The 23,118-nt window shown below is 31.9% G+C and overlaps 2 protein-coding genes and 1 long non-coding RNA gene across 3 annotated transcripts; all 3 read left to right on the forward strand.

Annotated features, from left to right (window-relative positions):
- The first annotated feature begins 642 nt into the window (after positions 1-642).
- Positions 643-1,966, forward strand: LOC121129683 (homeobox protein GHOX-7-like). Its single transcript, XM_040725407.2, has 2 exons — positions 643-1,471; positions 1,527-1,966. The coding sequence occupies exons 1-2, from the start codon at positions 1,174-1,176 to the stop codon at positions 1,964-1,966; spliced, it is 738 nt and encodes a 245-aa protein (XP_040581341.1). The 5' UTR covers positions 643-1,173.
- On the forward strand, positions 1,527-3,375 carry LOC121129682 (uncharacterized). The gene is made up of 2 exons (XM_040725406.2): positions 1,527-2,626; positions 2,718-3,375. The coding sequence occupies exons 1-2, from the start codon at positions 2,290-2,292 to the stop codon at positions 3,116-3,118; spliced, it is 738 nt and encodes a 245-aa protein (XP_040581340.1). The 5' UTR covers positions 1,527-2,289; the 3' UTR covers positions 3,119-3,375.
- An 8,251-nt stretch (positions 3,376-11,626) lies between these two features.
- LOC139907183 (uncharacterized) lies at positions 11,627-12,508 on the forward strand. Its single transcript, XR_011783624.1, has 2 exons — positions 11,627-12,216; positions 12,267-12,508. It is a non-coding gene; the product is annotated as an uncharacterized lncRNA (long non-coding RNA).
- Positions 12,509-23,118: the final 10,610 nt, after the last annotated feature.

A 23,118-nucleotide genomic window follows, 5' to 3' on the forward strand; every position in this document is an offset into this window, starting at 1 on the left:
AACTTGGTGGAAGATCGATTTTGACCAATATTACGGTCTATTCGGTCGTCTCAGACTCTTGACTTTATTTTTTTTCATCGTCAACCAATTTTTGTTTGGTTCTCACTCTAAAGACCCTCTCTATCCCATTTACAAGAATCGTGTACACGATATATAAACCATTTTAACCTTCATATAATGTCCTTGACGTTCACAAATCCGGCAAACTCATTTGACGTCATTAACAATCAATCATCTACTAAATCGTTCTAGACTTAATCTTAAATGAGACGGATCAAGGACCTACTTATTTATAGGACAGAACTGAATCAAATTGTTTTATAGTATTATGGACTAACCAACATGTTTAATAATTACTTTTAAATTATGAAACTTTGGACATTTAAATGTACCGAAGTATACTAATTAATTAGTTATTTTTACGAGGGAAACTGTATCAATGGCACTCAATGAATGGAATGGTTCTCAACTCTTGTGAGTTCTGTAGAATCTAATGAGGGACTCATTAGATTAATTTATCTTCTTAGCAACACATTAAATATTTATTTAATTAGGAAATGAATTGTAGACATAACTGTTTAGGATTTTAATTAGTGAAAATGTTATATTAATGCTTTTGAGGGTCGTCCAGATAAAGACCAAAAGGTTGAGAGCCGCTAATCAAATGGAATTTCAATGTATTGTACACTTTAATTTTAAAACGCTTCATTTCATTTTTATTGGGGTTGGTGGTCCTAACTTGTACAGTCTGCTGGTTGTACAAGTTGTGCTATATATGGGTGAAACGGATGACGCCCGTTAAGAGAGAGGGGGGAGACACACATACACTACACATGGTATACTACCAATGGTTTAATAATAAAGAGAATTACAATAACAAAAATGATAATTGGACTACTATTTGACTCTTATGTGCTCATTCAATAGTCATTCAAAGGAAGAAGAAAAAACAGACCCAAGAGAAAGGAGAGAGGCTTGAATCAAGAATGTGTGGTGTGCGCTTCATGATGAGTTTTGGGCGGTGTTTTTTTTTTTTTTCTTTTTTTTCTTTTTGCTTTTTTGACTGTATATAGTGCATAGATTGTGTGTAGTGGCGGGTCTTTCCATTGGCCAATCAAGTCCCTCTCTCTTTAACAGCATCACAAATAAACAATAACAACCCATATAGTAGTCATGGGACCGGAGGATCCTTCCTCATCCGATGACTCTTCCATCGACGTCACCTCTTCCGAAGAAAAACCTCATGAGCAGCATCCTGACGAAGGATCGTCCAACTCTTCCAGACTCACGTTTAGCGTGGACTCTCTCTTAGCACTCAAAACACGAGGATCGCAGATTGCAGAGGAAGAGTCCAGACATCCACATCTCTTTCCACATCCCTTTCCAACTTCCCCTTCTACTCCTGGATGGCCTCCCTTCCCTGGTCTATCCTCCTTTCCACGATCGGCACACGGCCATTTTCTTAGACAAGGTAATCTATATATAATACTCGATATCTTCTGTAAGATTGATGCAACTACCTTTAGAAAGCCTTCCTTACCATCATGGCCCCAAATCCTCCTCAAACAGTCCACATCTTCGACCTCCAATGCCCTTCCAATGCAAACTACGAAAGCACAAGCCTGATCGGAAGCCAAGGACTCCTTTCACCAACTCGCAACTTGCAGCGCTTGAGAAAAAATTTAGTCAGAAGCAATATCTCTCCATCTCGGAACGAGCCGAGTTTTCTTGTTCCCTCAAACTCACGGAGACACAAGTCAAAATCTGGTTTCAGAATCGTCGAGCAAAGTCGAAGAGAATACAAGAGTCAGAGATGGAGAGATTGCGGTTGAGGTCCAGTGGTCCTGGGGCAGCTGCTGTAGCAGCTGCTACTTTTCTGACTCGGCCCTATGGGAACTTTTTCCCTCAGTTTGCAGCCGCTATGGCCGCCGCTTCTTCTTCTACATTAGAAAAATCCGAGAATTAAAATCGCTTTTTTTCCGCTGCGGAATTGACGGAGAATCAAAGAGAAAAAAAAGTTGGGAGGAATGAGAGAGAGCGATGTGGGAGGGAGGGAGGGAAAGGGAAGGAAGCGACGGCAGGCGTGCCTTACCACTCTTTCTCTCTCTCTCTCTCTAATTCCCTTTCTTGCCCATACGCTTGTGGTGTCGATTGAATAACACCAGAGCTTAATAGAGAATTAGATTTCTTTCAGTCGTTGCCCTATTCAGTTCTCTCTACTTGGATCCTGATCAGTTATTGTCTCTCATTAGGGAGTGTGTGGACTCAGTTCTCTGAACAAACTTCAACATGTCTATAATTAAAAGCGAGCCAGGCATTACGAAGCCTTCCAAATCCGGGTTTGATATGGATAGTATCCTTGGCCTGAATTCCAAAACCACATGCATGGTCATACCTCATTCTCCGCCACCTTCACCCGTGACCAGCACTTCTTCATCCTTTTCGAGATCACCTTCGCCAGATGGTGACCGCCCAGTCTCGCCTCCCACATCCTCTCCACCACCTTCACATATACCACAATTTCATCTCGGATCACCATTTCTACTCCCTCACCGTGGGAGCAGCGGATCAGCCCACCACCACCACCACCAGCAACAACATCCAATGAATCCATTTCTGCCAAATTGTAAGTTTATCCCTTTTGCGGATCTCTTTAACTCAATTGATTGAGTATTTTTCAAGTCACCTTTACTCATAACTGCTTCCCCTCCTTACAGTGTCGCCTCACCTTGGCCATGGACCCTTTCCCCACAAACTCCAACTCCCAACACTCAGAAAGCACCGTGCAGACCGCAAGCCCCGTACCCCTTTCACATCCCAGCAGCTCATGGAGCTGGAAAACAAATACAAGGAGAAACAATATCTCTCCATTTCAGAGCGAGCCGAGTTCTCTGCAAAGCTCAAAATCACGGAAACACAAGTCAAAATATGGTTTCAAAATCGTCGCGCTAAAACAAAGCGACTTCAAGAGGCTGAATTGGATAAAGTCAGATTCGCTGCGAATCCCACAGCAGCTCTAGCAGCGCATTACGGAATCATCCCGCCATCTCTTCTACCAGGGATGATTGCGGCTTCCACGCCAAATTCACTTGCATCCTCCTCGGGCTCAAATAGATAATGAATTATCATGACATAATAATCTTATTAATATTTTATTTGAATATTACTCTGTTTTTTTTTTAACAAATTTCATTTTGTGTTAACTCTTTGCCAAATAATAATAATATCCATTATTCATTCAGATCTACCCATTTTTAATAATACCCCATCATAATATTATTTATTTATCAGTATTATTATATATTAATACATATATATAAATGTAACCACAAGTTATCTTATTAAATACAGATATTTTACCATTATTATTAAAAACGACAAAAGATCATCATTTTCTTTATTTTATTTTTGTTATTATTAAATTTTTATTATTCTTCCCTCGGGTTCTTCGTGGTAGGTAGTATTAGAGGCTGTCCACACCCTTCAGCATTGATTTAATTAAGAAATTTCCAGAAATTTAATTATAAAAAATGATTTGTGCCTCAAGGGACGATGATGGTAAAGTGTAACCGGTTATGGATGATGAGTCTTTCTTCATTGGTGGAAAATAATTATTTTAAAAATACTAACTAACATCACCCACTCACAAAGACCTAGCCATTAATACACTTCAAATATTAGGTATTGGCTAATTGAACTTAATGATTAGAGCACGACTTAAAAATCAACATAATTGCAGATTTAAGTGTCTACAGTTAATTGCTTAATTGCCTTGTTACCTCTATTAACTATTGGTATTCAATGGGCTACCTATGTAGTCTAACTTGAATCCTCGCAGTACCCATCTATTTTTTTTTCTTTTTCAGTTATGTTTTTACTAGTAGATATTCTCAAACTTTATACACATGGGCGATTTCTCTCAGCTAGGAACATTCAGTCTTTAACAAAACCATTATAAAAATGTATTTTATTTATTTTAAAAAATCGTTCATAAAATACACACTACTCTCAAATCTTTGTCCAAACCTAGTTGTCTCTAAAATATATCCCTTCTCTGACGCCTAGAGGTTTATAAAATATGTCTTAGAAAGGGGGTTTGTTTTTTAGTTGCCAATCTGAAAAAGGTTTTTCAAAACTGTTATCATTAATATTTTATTTTTGAAAACACAGCAGATTAAACAGACGAATCTATTTGTGCAATATTCGGCCATTAAAAATAAAAAAGTTAACAAAAATCTTTTTTATTAATAAAAAAAAAAACAATCCAAACAATTTTTTATAAACAAAAAATCTAGTCCCAAAGATTTGGCCCAAAATTATATGCCTCTAAAATAATTTTACTTTCTTATACTTAAAAATATGAACAGGATTTTTCTTTTCCAAGGCTGTCTTCATTATTCATTAGAGAGAACGTCTTAGTATACAATAATAACTAGATCGTGTACTCTTAAAAAGACGCAAAGTAACTCTGACGATTTGTTGTGGAACTTTTGAAATTACTGATGTGAAAGAAAAAAATATGGCGAAAAAACTCAGGGGAATATTTTTGTAAGGTTCTTTGTTCCAAAGATGAAAAGTCATTTGATCAAATTATAGAGAAAAGTTTTAATATTTGAAATTTTCTAGATAAAAATCCACCCTCCCCCAAAAAAATGACATGTATTTGGTATATAATAAGTTGAATTTACTCTTATTTTCTTCCTCTAACGTTTGCTTGCAGCTGATCTCATAAAACGGTTGAGTGATAAAGTTTCTCTTCTTAAACCCAAAAATTAAATTTCAAACGCTAAATTTTTTAAAGAAAAAAGGTTCAAATATTAAATTTTCTATAAAAAAGCAAAAGGTCCTTCATTTGGGAGGGGGGGTACAGGCCCTACAGCCCAGTCTCCGAAGACGCCCCTGCCTATCTCCAATGGCATAAGTAAATACCACAATATTTCCATCCATATTTCTATTTTTCTCTAACGGAATTGAATAACTCTACGTATCAACCCCGTATTGTCAAATATACGTCACTTTTTTCTTTATTCGAATATAAGTAACATTAATCTTTTTATTTTATTTATGCAAAGATAAAAAAATGTTTGTTTTTTGTATATTAAAGAATTATTAATGCAGTATTTAAAAAATATATATTAAGAAAACTAATAGCTATTCATAGAAAACTAAATTTATTGGAAAAATAATTTGTTAAATTATATTAAATTTCAAATTGTACATTATGTTATAGAAAGAAAGGTTGCGTGATAATATATTGACAATAGAGCACGTCTCATAGTTTGAGTGATTCATCATACCATGAATGGAATCACTAATTACATTTACATATTAGCAGGGTAACAAAATCTTTTCATTTTTTATAAGGACAAATAAAGGTGGACCACACAAAGTTGCAGAAAGGGTCTCTTGAGGATTTTCAATTAAATTTAGATATCTTCTCCGTCTTAGTCTTAAAAGATGACAGTTCTTTTATTCATTACTTTAACTCATTCATTTCTGGAAAAGGAGTACATACATTCATAAAATATTAGTGTTGGAGTGAAGTATTAATCAAACTCGACGTGACTACTATTGTCCACAATTTCTCTTAAAAAAATAAATCGAAAAACTAATTGATCCATAGTCTTTCTGCTTTATTCATTTGACCCAAAAAAATGACCCTCATTTTTAGCTTTCATATTATGATGTAGTAGATCAAGGGTCTCCAAACTACGAACCTTAGACCAAATATGGCCCAAATCTGTTCAGTTGTGCCCATAACAGACAATAATGATCAAACGAACCTCACACAGAAAACCTTAACATTAGGAAAAATTAAAGAGTTTTGGCCCATTCAACTTATTGGACTTATCCGTATTCATACTTTGTTGCGCTTATAAAGATCCGTGGTTCAGTTCGTTGCGTTAGTCTCAGGGATTTCATAGAGGTCAGTACACGTATCCAACTCATATGATTGGTAAGGACACGAATGGTGATTAATTAATATGCGTTCGTAAATGAGCATATGAAACGGATCCTATTCAGTACTTCCAACAAGGTTGACAACCTGTGATATATGAAGATACAACTTACGCCAATAATTTCCTATTTTTTTCTATTTATACGTAATTTAAAGAAACTACTATTTAAAAAAAACAAATTTATAATGGCTTCAAAATAGGAAACCTGACTTAAGAGGGCATCTGCACTAAATGTTTGCTTTCAACTTCTCCTGTCTGGCTCCTTAACATAGGTTTGATTGTATATTGGGTAGAAGAAATATAATTTCTAGGGATGCCATTTATATATTAATAGCTTCATAATAATGTAATCTAAATTAAATAACGGATAATTTGCTGTGATTTTATAGCTTATTAGATTTTTTGAAATTAGTTTCAAACTTGCAAATAATGTGACATTATTTGATAAATAATTATTGACTGCTTGTCTTATAGTAAAACACAACTTAAATTCTGTCAATGTAATGAAGAAAAAAAAAATTGCATGGTCATGCAATTTGATGCTAATTGAGAGCATTTAGGACAAGTAAAAAAAAAAAACCGAAAATCCTGATACTTCACACATTGATCAAAAACTCGAACTCGCTACTTATATCCATCACTAATAAATGGTACAATATAGACGTTATGTGTGTCTTCCTAAGGTTGGGTCTCTTGTAAGCCCGCTCCGTCATTCCTATTCTACCATTATTAAAGATGTATTCAATAAAATAATAAAAAAATAAATAGATGTACATTGTACAAGGTAATTAAAAAAAACGTTTACATCTTATAAATGGTGAAGATACACGCCCCTCCCCCCAAGGAAGGTAAAGGTAATTTAATCAACAATCATATTTATTTATTTAATCGTAGGTTAAATAATGGTATTATTAATTATCATTATTAATAATATAGCTTATAAGATTCTGTGTTTCTTCCTCCTCCTTAACAATCCAGCCTGAATCATTAAGAAAGAATGGAAGGCAATTAGAAGGTAAAATATCGTGTGGAATGTCTGATGAGGAGAAGTGGGATTCGAGTGACTTGACTCTCTTAGTATTAGAGGAATGATGATGACGTATTAAATAAATATTATTTTAGAGTTATGGATAATATGACATTAGATAAGTGCGATTTTTTTTTCTAGTTTTCAATGTTTATTTGTATGTTTAGTGATGAAAATGCTGTGTACAATGGCCATGTTAAAAAAAAATAAAAATAAAACTCGTAACCCAGAGACAATTTGAAGAGTGTTTTGGAGAGAGCCGCTATAATCAGCTGTGACAATTAGATTGGCAAGAATTACACCAATTTCGATCCTCCATTCCACTCTGAGTACAACAAGGAATTAGAATTATAACTCTCCAACAAATCCAAAAGGTTACGCTCCGTCTTTTACTTTGCATTTGTATACGCATTTGGGGGGTTTCTCCTGATTTTTTTAAAATCGAGTCACCCTTAATGAAGACGAATAAAAATTATTGCATTTTCAAATTTTGCTGAAGAAAATATAAGGTTAAGTAAAAAGTTCTTAGCTTTTTTCGCTAGCTATCTTTAGTTAGCTATATCTCACGATTACTACATTGCATCAAAACAAGATAAAGTTTGCTTCATGGTTAAATGTAAGCTTAAAAAAGTACATTTACAGAGTTTTGTGTTTGTTGAAGTCAGTTGTGTGTTACACCCTTCCAAAATGGAGATAAGAAGAGAACATTCGATACACTCTTTCGTATTTATACAACCATGGTCAAAAGGCGAAGCAGGCGGCAAAAAAAACTGCACTGTTTATCGACCCAGTAGAGTATCACATCAACAGCAAAGAATTGGTTCCAACGATTCAGTTCTGGTAATATGGACGTCGAAAATGTTGTTAAAATAATGTAAATCGACGAGTTGGACCGGCATTTGCGATCTTATTCAATTGCTCAAGAACTAAAGATTAGCCAGAAAACCATTTGGAACCATCTAAATTGGATAATCCTAGCTATTTTAATTTGTTAGTCAAAATAAAGGGAAAAAACGGTGAGAACTTTTCACTTCATCTAGTGTATTTAATAAAAAATGCGGGCATTTTCACTTCTGTAGCGTCGTAATCACTCAAATGGGATTAAATATTGACTTCTTAAAAAGAAAAATTAAAAGAGGTCAAAAGACCTCAGGAACAAATCTAAACGAAATCATTAAAATTTTTTCCTTTTCTTATAAAAATAAAATAAACCCAACATACTACGCCTCGTACTTTCAAGTCACTTATAAATGAACCTAAGTATGTAAGCAGATTCTTTCTTTGTGTCAAATGCGCAATTGTTGCTTACAAAAGCAGAAGTAGACGAAGAAAAGAAGAAAAAGAAGAAAAAAAAATTCCAACGTCGGTCAATTGGAAGATATTTCGATGGTTCTATTATCAAGGCAATTGAATGTGATTTTTTATTTTATTTTATTTGTATGGTGTATTTGTGGTTATTCCTTCGTTTCCTTCCTCATCTGCAATGTCAATTGATGGAGAAAAAAAATCTCATTTTTCATAGAGTTTTATGGATTCCACAATGTATGTACATTAAACTATTAGACGTATTTATTTATATGTAACGGTAGAGGTGTGTAAAATATGACCAATAATGCAGGAACTATTTTTTCTAATTCGGTAATCTGAATTTTTATTTTCATTATTTAGGACGGAAAACCGCGGTCCAGTAGACCTTTAGTCTATCCTTAAAGAAGGTAAAATTCATATCTTGTAATGTAATTGAGATTTTTTTTCCTAAGGACATATTGACTTCAAGCCATTTTGCCTCTAGGATATTTCACCTTAAATAAAATTAGAGTAATACGTAATTTGTCTTATATTTACTAAAAATTGATGAACTCTTTGAATTTTTTAAATCAAAATATGTTCTGTGTATTAGTATAAAATGTATTCAATCATTGTTTTCTGTTGGAAAGAATCATTGAAAGGCTGAGAATCCCAGTCCTAGACTATATAATATACGTATTTATAATGTAATGAAATAATTAAAATATAATATTTGTTTGTCAAATGAGTTTTTCAAAAGGTGTGTGTCTATATACCTATAGTATATATTTGCTATGCACCATCAATTTTGGAGAATTGCAAAATAATAATGATAATTCGTTTAAAAACACGCTTATTTAAGTAACTTAAAATTATATACAAATTATGGCAATTATCCTCCAAAGAAAAAAAAAGATTCCTTCTTTTTTTTTAAGGCCAAAAAAGATGTTTATTTTTTACATATATAGATAAATAAATTAGTGATGTAGCACGGAGTTACCTCACTGTCAGCTGTCGACGTTTTTGCTTCTTTTAAGTCCTGAACAATACCCCAACAACTATCGAATAATTGTTCCATAGTTGGAAAGGATTGGCGAGCTAACAACTGATTTTGCATGTTGACAGATTATTATTTTTATTGTAAAAATGTTGATATTCGCGTTGGCAGTTTGAACAAGATCTTCGTGTACACCACGTCAACAAAAGTGAAAAAAATTGATAATTACTCCATGTAAAAGTTATCCTACATATAATTACATTATTTGCCTATTAATAAGTCGATTTTTGGTGGAGCACCTATCAAAAGTAAAATTATGCCTTATTGACTTATTACTTGTATTGTTTTTCGTGGATTTTGTGGAGTATGATTTCATAGCTTTACTTTGCCTCAGGATTTGAATATATTTTGATCCTTTAGTAAAAATTTCAGTACTTTATATTTCTCTTTCAAAAAAAAATAATTCAAATCAATATTGGAGCTCAACTAGACCTTCTAGAACCAAAAACTATTTTGTATACAAACCCTTAAGTTATTTTAGTGTAAAAAACCAAGGCGGCATTTCTTTTCAAACAAAACACTCATAACATGGTGATTTTTAACGTTTAAATTGTATTTTCTCTGGATTGGATGATCGCATATCCAATGTAAGGACTTATTTTTGAAATCTACATTAAAGTTCTTATTACACAGGGGATAAAAAGCACCGGGTTTCACACATGGATGACGTTTTTTTTATAAATACATCTCATTTTGAGTGTGTACCAAACTTCAGCTGTTAACATTTCATGAAAATTTGTTCTTTAGTTTTTGACGACGCTAATCTTGTTATTGATAAAACAATGGATCAAAAACAATTTAGTTTTTTAGTTTTACAGTGCTTCTTGATGGGGAAAAAATACCGTTGAAGCTAAGTAATGGCTTGAAAAGTGTTTTGGGGACTCCTTTCTATAAAAAAAAAAGAATTGAACGAAAAAAACGTATTTTCTTTGTTAAGCCAGGAACTTTTCAGTCCATGTGTTATGCCCCCCAAAATGGGCCTAAAGAAATTAAGTTTGAGTACTTCTGTTAAATAGATAAGTATAGATTGCACTGGTGTGTCGACAGTTAACTTCAACTGTTCTTTTACAATATGATAAACTTATTTGTTTTCACTGATGTTATAAATTCCATAATAAGTGAAGGATACTTTTTTTTCAGTTGCTCAAAATTGATATTTTACTACGTAAAATGAAAAAAAATCAATTACATCCTGATAAAATGAAAAAAAATCAATTACATCCTGATAAAATTCAATCAAATGGCGTTAAGAATAAAAAAAAAGATTTGACAACTGCATTGGATACAATTCAATACCAATGATAAACTGTGATATTTAAATTAAATCAGAGTAATATGCACGAAAAGTCCCTATAAATGGCTGGGGTTGCACTTTTTTTTCTCTTCTCTTTTTGATCGATTAAGGCAAAGTAGACTCATTAGAGAAAAATATGTTATTAGTTCATTTTTATCTATAATAAGGCAATCAAATTGTATAGTCACGTAACCTACCATCCATTTAATCCATTTTTAGCTAAACAGCTCTCTCATCCTCTTCTACTTATTATTCACCATCACTCATGCAAGTCCATAATTCAAATATATAAAAGGGAGATAAAAAAGAAAAGAAGAATAGGCAGTGAGGAAGGAGTGAGTCGAGGAGGGGAGGGACGGCTCCCTGGAGCAGCAAAGGTTTCTTTCTTCAGTAGTAGTCGTAGTATAATAAAAACATTGTGGGCAGCTGATAGTGACTTTTGAATAGAAGTATGTATAATAATAATATTAACAATATAATAATAACCTCTGGAATTTCTTTTAATGTAGTGAAAAATATGTATGATATTGTGTCAAGTGAATTATGATTTTGCTTTTTGCCTTTTATTCTGTGCTCCATTAAATAAAGAGAGGAATCGAATCTGCTCCTTTATTATTTGTACATATATGTGTAATTGTTGCTACACATATTTGTTGAGAAGTATTTCTTTTATTGGGGCATTGAATGAAAAAGCAGCATCCATGGTGTCAAGGAGGAGCAGAAGAAAAGACTAAGGAATTGCTTAATATTTCTTTCTTACAATGGGCGAAGAAGGGAATGAGGAGTTAAGCAGGTGCTGATTGATCATATAAATAATCTCAAAAAGACAAAAGGAAACCCTACTCCTCATAACTTATGTTATACAGGGCGATCCCTTGAATTTTCCCTCTAGGTTCTTGCTATTTTTAAAACCCTTTATAATCATCCAACGTATGTAATTTAAAAATATGTCTTTTGCAGGGGTTAGAAAAATGTGAAATTGATAGATCAAACTCTTTTAGTAATTGCAGTCTGAAGAAGATTTTTGCATAGAAAGTATGAATGCCATCAGTCAAGAATCATTGATTTACACCAAGCTCTTTTTGTGCCAATATATAGAGGTTTGCGAGTTTCGCTACAATAATTAAAACATCTCTAATGAACTCAATGAGATGGAAGAAGATAAAACAGAGATGCTGGGTTAACAAAGAGATCAGGATCTATCTAGGGGTATGATTCGGATACGATGATCAACAATACGGAAGGGGTGGCCATAAGGAAACTCCGTCTCTTCATAAGGATCCTTTATGAAGTCATCTTAATCTGGATCAAAGAAAGTTATCCGAAACAGAAGAGTGTACCCTTCCACACCTCCCATAAAAGTCAAAAATGTATTTTGTCAACTTTGATCAGTTATGGACCAAAGAGTTTTGATGGCTCTCATATCCAGATCTCAATCCCCTCGACTATATTATTTGGGGTGTATTTAAGAAGAGGGGTTGTCAAGTATGTCATCCCAATATTGACGTCTTCAAGGCATCCATGGAGCATAATGTTCCGCTTTAGGCTGGAGCCTCAAACTTTGATTAATTATAACTCTTTATGAATATATGTAAGCACCTTATTGATACAATTTCCCAATATTTTGACTTTTTCTTTAAGAAAATGGAAAAGAGGAAATGACAAAGCGTCGCCCTGTATATATATATATATGTGTATTATGAAGAACGTATTTGGAGAGGAGAAAATAAAAGAATCAAAGAAGAAAATAGGTTTGGAATGTTGTTGAAATTTCCAATTGGATTCGCCACTGCGTGAAAGGAGAGATACGAACACCCTTTTATATATGTATATATTGCTATTTCTATAGCCATTGGAATGAAAAAATGTAATAATGGCCATAATCGTGAACAATTTTCTCTATATATTCTGCTTTGTACTTTGATTGGGCTATCAGTTCTATTGTGTAAGAGGATCCTTTGTTTGTTGAAAATTGACTGTTTTATCCTCTCTTTTTTTTTTTTAAACTGTCTATAGTCTTTAAATACACGTATGTAACTCCTGGAGGGGGATGGCGGAAGTCTTTTTATAACTTACAGTCATCATTACAATAAGACATTATTATTAATAATAAGTTTGCTCCATATAAATATTTGGTTCACATTTATAGGACATGAATTAATCACCACCAGAGTTAAGACCTCTAAATTGATTATCACTCAAGTCTCAGATTCTAAATTTAAAGGGGTCTGACTAGTATATGCAAATCCCGATATTTAGGATCACCACTATGATCTTGATTTCGAAATTAGTACAATTATAAAGCCATTTGATTGAGTTTCATCCAGACTTATTAGAAATGGATTTCTTTTGTCTCTAGTAAAAATATCAATTTGAAGGCCCCACGATGGTGTTTTATTAATATAACGGTGTTATACTCTATGACGTCAAAATCTGTCTGTCTAGCCCAGCAGTCAGTAAGTTACATCAAATTAAAAATTATGGCAAGCCGGATTACATGATTTTATAACCTTGTGAAGGTTATGCCTAACGCTAATGCCCAAAGCTTATATAACAAGAAAATGACCCCACAGAGTAACTCGAATTTTTTCGACTCAATGTTTCAAATTTGAGACCATTTGATGTCTTAATTGGATAGAGTGCATCCTAGTGGCTATTGTTGTACATCAAGCAGTCCCTATCAGTACTGGAATATGAGGTCCATTGTCCCTCTAATTTTTGAAAACAGTAACAAAGAAAAGTTGCGTGATTAGTTTGTCATCAACAATATGTCACGTCCTTTTTTTTATAAAACTGCATTCACTTAAGAATTAGTTTCTGCGTTTTTTGCTTGTAAACAACTCTGTTGTCCTTATTTCCAATTGATTTATTTGTAGATTTTGATGAAGAAAATAGCATATACATAAAGAATTCCTTTCTGGATCGACAACATCCTGTCATAAAAGGTACAAAATCTTGAAAGAGATTTTTTTAACAATCTCAATCAATTTTTTTTATTTGAAAAATAGGGAATTTATGTTTCATTCTAAAAAGAAGTCATAAGAACGTTTGAACTCAATAAGGACATTATCGTACAGAGTATTAAGTTATCATCCTTGAAACAAATAAATTATCGAATGAGATGAAAGTCGACAACGACATCAATAACATAAAAAGACGACATTGGGACATAGTATATGTTATAATTTACAAAGATATTTATTTCAAGCATGAGTTGAAAATAAATTGCCGAAAGAAAATATTGAGTAAGTTACGACTTTCTGTCACAATAAATTCATTAAACATTGAAATAAAAAGCTACAATGTTATTCATTAATTTTAAACATTGTGTGTACAAGTTGCAACTTGTACAAGTGTTCGTTTATATGTCTCATAATGTCTTATTTAATTACAATTTCAGCCATTTTAATTACCAACTACTCATTGATGCTTAATCATTACTTACTTTTTGTACGAATAATATAACAGTGGACATTTGAACTTCACCATTTGTCACTAAAAATTAATAGTTATCAATTAGTAGTATTAGATTCGAACCAAAATTTTCGAGTTATTTACAGTTGTAATTTTAGAAAACATATCATGGTCATGGAAACAATGGTGTCGCTCAAGAAGAAGCACATTAAATTAATAGGGTGATTTCAATCCCGTAGAAAATACTTGTCATTGGGCAAAATTACAATTGATATAACAAAGGCATTTAAAAACAGCCCAGGCCAATACTCTAAAGCACATGAAAGCCCATGCAAGAGACCTCAGGGTTTCACGCCAGAATGTCCAGAGAACTATCAAAAAGGAGATGGAAAGAGCCTTGTGAGGCTAGAGAGGCCACTTTTGACACCAGCAATGAAAGAACCCCCTCTCCTCCGTTGCAAGCCTCTTGTGAATGAGTCATTAATGTTCTTTTGAAATCTTTTTTAACACTTTCGGCCCCCTATAGCCCTGATGCCAACCCCATCGACTACACCTTTTGGGTACATCTCGAGGGGAAGACCTGCAGTGTCAGTCGTACAAATACTGAGGCCCTCAAAACCACTGTCGGCCAGTATTAGGAGGCCATGACAGAGGACTACATTCTCAGTGGGCGTCAGACCTTCTCCCTCGAAGCCATCATTACCCTTAAGGGCATCTAAATTAATGATTAAGAGAGTTCAGTCAGCCATCAATACATGGTACTAATTAACTTGAAATTTAATTGCTTAACTAATATGTTCTATGTTGTTGAAGTTTAAAATTCAAAGTGTTCAGATTTTAATGGACCACTCGGTAATTTTGTGTATTTCCAAGAAAAGTTATAAAAGAGTAAGATATGTTGCCAGACTCTCCACAATATTTATACCCAACCTAACAAATTATTATAACTAAACAATTTTGTATTAAGCCTGCATTATCCTTTATATGTCTAAAGGACTTTAATATGCAATGAGTCTCACAAATTCAATTAGAATCTATGGTGTAAAGGTATAATTATTTAATTAAAGTATTAGCGTGAATATTATTCTATGTATAATGTGTATATCCATTTAACAAATTACTCTTTTTTTCGACTCTTATAAGAAGATCTCTTAGCGTTACAAAAACGAACATAGTAAGTATATTTAATTATACTTTAATTTTTCTACCTTAAAGAAAATGCAATATAATTATGGTCTAACTTGACTTAAATTACTTTTCTCTCGCTTAGTCTTTTTAGTTAAAAGGACAGGTACGAGAATGAAAAAAGAAAGAGGGGGGGGGGACCAAAGGGCCATAAAAACTTACTTTTCTGCTCGCTTTTTGTGTGTTTTTATAATACATTTACTTGAACAAACGATCCATTGACAACTCTATGAAGTAAAGGGGTATGATTTGCCCCATCGTCCCTTTATCATCAACGAATTGGATCAGATTATTATAATTACAGGGGAGGAAATAATTATTTGATCCCTTGTCAATTTTTTAAGTTTGCCATACAGATTTTCTATGGGATAGAGGTCCGAATACTCGCTAAGCCACTTCATGGCCGTCATATGCTTCTTCTTGAGCAACTCCTTTGTTGTTTTGGTCGTATGTAGTAGGGTCATTATGGCGGAAGAAAACAAACTACCAGTGATATAAATACTATGAATTTTTTAGCTGGCCCGTTTTTTTTTTCTACGTCTCTTTTTGAATTGGTAATCTGAAGAATGAATTTTCTTTTCCTTCGCAGTCGTCATTATTATTTAATTCCTGAGTAGTGAAATTCCTTTCCTGAATAGATTTAATTATATATTCAAACCCTGATTGAACATTCGTGTGTACTCATAAAAGACGGAGAGTCACTTTGAGGATTTTTTGCAGAGTTAAAATTGTAAGTCCTTGTTAAAATCAGAGTAGAATTGAGGATCAACATTGAAGTTATTCTTGCCAATGTCTTTTTTTTATGTCCTAGTCCTTCTCCTTTCTTGTCACAGCTGATTGTAGCAGATCTTCTCCAAAACATTCTTCAAATTGTCAGGGTTACCATGTTGATTTTTGGTTTCTTTTTTTTTAAACATGGGTATGACCCATTCTATTTTCATAGCAACCCAATTTCTGTAATGGTGTCTGAGTGAAGGAATTTGTGGCACTAGATTTCCCTTCGACGTAGTAAAATACCGTCAAAACATAATATTTCTACCCCTATGCTTGACAGAGGGAGGGGATGGGGTTCTTGAGGATATATACGTATAATCAGATTTATCACCCCTCCAAACACCTCCTTTTTTTGTTCATATAATGTTTGCCACTCTTAAAATAAATATAACATAGAAATTATAGACTATTATTTTCTTATAAAATCCGCAAAGATTCAAATACTTATTTTCATCACTGTATATCATAGACCAAAATTCAAACAGTTGACTAGTCATGTCAATAAACCATTCTTTTTGTAACAATTACGTAAATTGAATGAATAACGTCCTTAAATATTGATACAACTGCGTTAAAAAATACTTTATCTTTTTCTAAAAAATATCATTTAAAAAAATTAAATTAAATATTATTTAAAAAAGATTTAAAAAAACACCAGTTAGTCTTTGTAAAGGCCCATATTATATTTTGCCTGAAAAAAAAAAAGAGTCCTCTCATATTAAAGTTAAAAAAATAGGATATTAGTCGGAAAATTTGAAAAATTTATTCATAAACTCCCAACAAAAAAAATCATGTCACCGGTCCTGAATATATAAAAAACATTATTCGGTACATGAAAATTATTTTTTGAGTCAAAATCTAAAACAAAAATGCCGCTAAGGGAAATTGACATGCACTAACAGGAGTGAGATCTGCATAATTTTGTCTTGAGGCAGGATAATGACTTTTTTTAATGAAAAAAAAAAAAAATATATATATATATAATTTTGTTTGATATAAGGGGTCCAAAATTTCATGGGTTACGCCATGGGTGGGCCATTTTGTATGACTAATTGGAACTACAAATAACAGTTCCAATATGAGTTTAAATGCCTTCATATCCCAGTAGCACTATCGAGCCGTAGTATACCGAACAACCTAACCGTGGACCAATTTTTTTTAATATAAAATATGACGTAGGAAATGATAAAATCCGATTTCTTTTGAATACCGAATTTTACTACGAAACCGAACTGAAACAAATTGGTGAAAATTATAACACTCTTAAACTTGCCTAGGATTTTCAGATCCAAGATCGACATAATTAGTTACAATTGTAATAGATTCATACCCGAATCCAGCCCACTTTATTATTAAGGCTTTTGTAGGGATATTTTGGGTATACTTCTTTTGCTAGGGGACTCATTGCTGTTACTAATGGTGCCTTCAATCCTTTAATATGGTCCTTATAGAAATATACATATAAATATTTGGGATATTTCAATAGGTATCAATTAGTGTTGAGACTTGGTCCAGGACCGAATTTTTTTTTCGGTTCGGTCTTAAGTGATTTTTGTTAGTTCACTGTACTTTGTCTAGTCTTATAATGAGGTTTTTCCTACGGAAAAGGAAGCACCACGCGTTTCAAGTCATGATTGGCTGGATCGTTATCATCATCATCAAAGCGTTGAATCAGATGATATCTCAAATATACGTAGAACATAGATGCGCAGGGCAAGAAGACCTATTGAATCAAATACCAGAGTTTTAATTAAGCAATTCTTAATTAACAACAAAAAAATCTATAAAAATATTTGAGTCTTTCAATCCACCGACTCTTAAATATTATTGTTGGGGACTGGGGTGATGCTGTCTACGTAGCCATCATTTCTCGATGACAGGAGAATGAAATCCTCTTTTTTTTCGTCTTTTTCTTTTCCGTATTATAAGTAGTTTAATATAATATTTAATTCCTTAAACCATTTCTGACACGCGAAGGAAAGAAATTCTAATCTTAAAGATCTGTTTCCATCTATCTATTTATATAAATGTATATACATATTATATATCTATAATATACGTTAGGGTGAGCCTAGGACATTACATATTCTTTAACTTTGACAAATTAAGCTGAACCTTTTTTCGGGACTGTATATAGACACAATAAATCACAATATCATTGTAATCATCATTAAATATATAATAATTTACTTAAAGTTTTTTTTTTTTTTTTTTTTTTGGGGGGTCTTGAATATTAGAAAATATTCATATAATTTTTCTTAAGGTTACAATTGATTACCAAAAAATGGTTAAAAGTTTTTGGAAAATTACAATTTATTATCAAAAAATAGATAAAAATTTCAAAAATGTGAATAATACGTGTTTATGTGACGTCAGCATTGTTGATATCGGCCATTTTAGGGGACTAAATAATCAAGTTTTATGAAAATCAAAGCCCCTTTTTTCATTAATATTAAGGAAAATAATAAACTATGAAATGTTAAAATGGGACCAACAAACCTTAAACCTTAAATTGCTGTATTTTCAATTTTTTTGAAGGTATCAATCAAATTTAAAAACCATTTAATAGATCATTGTTATATTCTTTTGTGGGATTTTATTGTATAATGTGTTATTACCCATAAGGTCACGAGGTCAATATTTTGACCTTAAAAAAAATAATGAAAGATGTCCATTTTTAATTTCACTAAAATGTTGATGTGTTAATCTGTAATATATCATAAACATATACAATACGTTTTGAGAGATGCATTCGATTCCACTTACATACTACAGATGAAAAGGTGTGCGTACGTAGAGCAAATTTCTGAATATCCCTTTAATATTCTAGTCTTATAAACTATCAAATCCTAATATGTTTAAAAAATTGTTATATTATCCTATTTCAATTAGATCGTTTTTATTGACGTCATACATTAAATCTTAGTTAAAGGCGATAAACAGATAAAAGGACTGAAACTTTACTGTCTAGCAAAAGTATTTACATATATTGCCTAGTTTTATGGTATATCTGGTTTAAAATCTATTGAAAGTATGTAACTAAATTGTTATACAACCTTTCTTTCCACCAGAGTGTGAACAATAAAAGAAAAAAAGGACTAATTATCCTCGTTTTATTGTCTTTAAGCGATTAACAATAAAAATTGTTCAAATTTAGCCATTTAAAGGGATAATCAGTGTATATTAATTTGATTATATTCAAATATCCGTGTTTACCTTTGACATCAAGTAGTATTCAATGCAGTTATTAAGTCTTTCAAATATATTTAAAGACATTTGATGAAGTTTCATGAAAGTTTATTGGAAATTTGTTCATTATTTTTTGGAAAAAATTTCATTTTTAAGCCCCAAGATCGCGTTTCCACCAATCATTATGCAATTTATGACGTCAACACTAAGAACGCTAAATAGATTAAACATAATAATATGTTTTTATTTAATAATTTTCCTATTTTAGAAAAGGAATTCAAAATTTTAACTTAAATATATTTTTAGTTCCATTCAAAGCATAAAAATGTGATTTTAAGGATTTTTTGTCACTTTTTTCAAAATTTAATGGATTATAATCTATTTAAATAAATTTGCACAGATTAGGGGAGTCCGTAGGGATTTTTATTAGAAAATTTAAAAACACTTTCAAATTTTTTTCCAAAAAAATTAATTTTCTCTGAATAAATATGGACTTTTGAAATTTTTCTCTCAAAAAATTAATTTATGAAATTTCTCTTGAAATAATTTCCTAATAGAAATGTAATTTTTGTATTTTTTTCAGAAAATTTAATTTTTAAAATAAAAATATAAATTTTATATTTGAAATTTTCTTCCAAAAAATTAAATTTTATGAATGAAACTGTGGATTTTTTAATTTTTGTTTTCCAAAATACTATATACTTATACTTTTGAAAGTTTTTCTTTTAGTTTTTATGAAAAGCTTTGGCTTTGGAATTTTTTTCCGAAAAAACTTAATTTTTCAAAAAAAAGAAGGATTTTTTTTCGAAAAAAAAAACATGCCTACGGCCCTGCAGATATGTCATTACGAGGACCATGCAGAGCTCCAAAAAAAAGGAAAGTTGTTTTAACATAATTAAGGCCTCATTAGAATCACCCTAACGTACATACTTCTCAATTATCTGAAAAATATAATCTCTTGGCGCGCGATTCAACTTTTTTATTATTCTTATTATTAAGAACTCACCTCGTGACTTTTTCTTCTTCTTATTCCTCATCATTTCTTTATCCATTTAATATAATATAATAAATAACTAATCTATTTTACCGGAGAAAGAAAAAAAAAATAAAGAAATCGAAGATGGAATTTGATTCTTCTGGGTCACGAATCCGACTTTTCTTTTCTTTCTTTTTTTAAGAGGATTATTAGTTAATAATATCTAATATTTTGTTTTTAATATGTATGTACGTATTTAGTATCTATATACGTAGCTCATCAACACAAAAGCAAGTTAGAATGATTTCTCACAAAATTGTGTATTCTGTAAAGAATTATCATCTATTTACATCTACAAATTAGTCTTATTAACTATTTGGATGCGTTGCAAAATTATATAGATTTTATTCGACACGTCACGTCTCTATCTTTATCGTATCACGATACCTTTTCACCAAAAAGAAACAGTACAAAGGCCCAAAATCATCTGGTAGTTAGCCAAATAAGTCAATCATACCAACTGCTATTTATCTCTTATTTACTCCCAGACTATCACTGTCAATTTATTTCTTCATCATTTTTAAAATAAATTATATATTATTAAATTCTAGATAATATTTTATTCGATATTATATTACAATATTGCTTAGTTATGCTTGATTAAAGGAGTAGTTATTCATTTGTATAACTGTGTATGATAGCCAAACTTTCTTCAAAGAAATAAATAAATGACCAATATATATGTATATTATATTAACGACGAGGGATCATTAAAAATTGTATTCCTGTTCCTTTGGAAACGGAGCATAATTATAGAATAACTTATTACTTTCTGTATTTATCGAAAGAATGAATTAGGAAATAGCAATGATGTATCAAGGGAGAGGAGGGGATCGATCCAGCGCCGATTTTTCTTTCCGGTTAGGTCTTAAGTTATTTATTCTATAGCCATTTGGACCTATATTTTTCGGCCTCACTTTATAGACCAATTTTGATTCGGCTTCACTTTATAGACCAATTTTTTTCGGTCTCATATGTTATGAGCGGCCATTTTTTTTTTCTAGAACAACTGTCAAGAAAATATCAAAGGTACACGATAACTTCTAGAACAAATACTTTATATATATATATATAAAGGAGACGGTGAGTTCAAAATTAATCCGAGCTATCTCTGTTTCAACTTCTTATAACGTCATTCTTCTTGAAAAAACATATCATGTCATGTTATAAACAATTTATCTGTAAAATGAGTCTAGACCGAATTTTTCCTTTGGACCGATCAAGACCGAATTTACATATATGAGACCGGTCCAGAGTAAGCTTTTTTGTTTGAGAGAACCAATTCGGTCCAACAAAAATACAAGGTTTGCAGACCGAAACCCAACACTAATCGATAGCTGACAACAAAATACATACATTTATCCTTCTCTTGATTTTTGTTCCAGACGGTTTATATATTGACACACCGTGTATTAATAGCGTCAATATCCAACTCACATAAAATAGTATATCCTTTACAGCTGTTACTTTTTCAACTACACTGGCCTCCTAACATTAGTAGTGTTTGAAACAAGTTTTTGTGTGTGGAACTAAACATAACCTCCAATTGCGCAGGGGTGTACGCATCAAACGACCCTCGTTTAACTCCCGAGTAAACCCTCAAAATGTGTTAATAAACACATGCTCTACTTGTTATTTTATGCTTAGATTTTCTCCACTCAAGAATTAAATGATAAAAGCTTTAAAAGATACCAAATCCTATTCAGATTGTCAACTAAAAAAAGTTGCTCCCCCTTCATAGGACATATTTTATACACCTCTAACAAAAATATAATAAAAATAACGGAAAGAAAACACGACAAAAGGACGAGTTTGTTTCTTAATTGAGTATCGTTTTGGTGTGTCTGTTTTTCTGTATGACTACTTAAAAAGAGTCGTGATTTCAAGAAAGAGGTTAAATAATTAGATAATTACTTTGTGTTTTGTTCATACCTAAAGACATGGACCCAAATGAAGGTTCATGTAAGTAATAATTGAATCCCCATTTCCGTAAGGAAGTTTCTTTTAGTTACACTATTCATGGGATAAATACTGTATACGTAAGGAAAAAACATCAATTATGTTAATTTTTGTATTTTATTTTTGTGATCTACATAAAAATATGTATATTTGGTGTTTTTTTTTGTAAATGAATGAAGGAAATGAACATGTATTTTCGTTTTGTTGTGCTGTTTTTTAACACACTACAAATAAGTAATATCCGATAGATCTAGTAGCATGATCTATAATTTAAATTTTATAAATAGATATTTAAAAAAAAAACACGTTGATACTCTGGGAAAATATTATATTGTCAAAGAGAAATTTTATGAAAAAAGTTTACATAAGAGAAAAAAATATATGTATATTGTGCGTTCTGACATATGGCAACTATTTTATACATAATAAACTCAAAGTAATATCATTTTGGAGGCAATTGCTGTAAGTGTTAGATTGGTCTTTAAAAAAAAAATTGTTGTTGTTCAAACTTTTTCGGAAAAAAGGGTTTTTTTGCTTCTTTTTTCGCGTGAAAATTGCTCATTTTTCCAAAAATGGTATGAAATAAATATAAAAAGTCTGGGTTTTAGTTAGATTACAGAACAGCTTTTGATTATTATTTGATGATATTTTCAGAGGGTCATCATTCTCTTGCACAAACCTTCCTACATTAAAATCTTTTATATACATATATAACTATTAAGTATACCTATGATTAGATCAGAGTTATGACTACATGATCGGATAAGTGAAGGAGCCTGATTCTAACAACAGACCGATAGAGAAGCAGTCAAATTTGGACCAAAATTGGCTGTTGAATAATCCCCCTTGAATCATGCTACAAAGGATAAATACTTTACGACAAATAACAAAATCTTGATCTTCCGATTATACAAAAGGTTGTGTGTAATATCAGTG

Source organism: Lepeophtheirus salmonis, chromosome 14, assembly GCF_016086655.4.
Source record: "Lepeophtheirus salmonis chromosome 14, UVic_Lsal_1.4, whole genome shotgun sequence".
Lineage (NCBI taxonomy): Eukaryota > Metazoa > Arthropoda > Copepoda > Siphonostomatoida > Caligidae > Lepeophtheirus > Lepeophtheirus salmonis.

What these genes read in the sequence shown, in the direction of transcription:
- LOC121129683 (XM_040725407.2), top strand. Translation starts at nt 1,174, where the DNA reads ATGGGACCGGAGGATCCTTCCTCATCCGATGACTCTTCCATCGACGTC. An exon ending in CGGCCATTTTCTTAGACAAG is followed by an intron (nt 1,472 to 1,526) that starts GTAATCTATATA and finishes AACTACCTTTAG; the next exon opens with AAAGCCTTCCTTACCATCAT.
- LOC121129682 (XM_040725406.2), top strand. Translation starts at nt 2,290, where the DNA reads ATGTCTATAATTAAAAGCGAGCCAGGCATTACGAAGCCTTCCAAATCC. An exon ending in GAATCCATTTCTGCCAAATT is followed by an intron (nt 2,627 to 2,717) that starts GTAAGTTTATCC and finishes CCCTCCTTACAG; the next exon opens with TGTCGCCTCACCTTGGCCAT.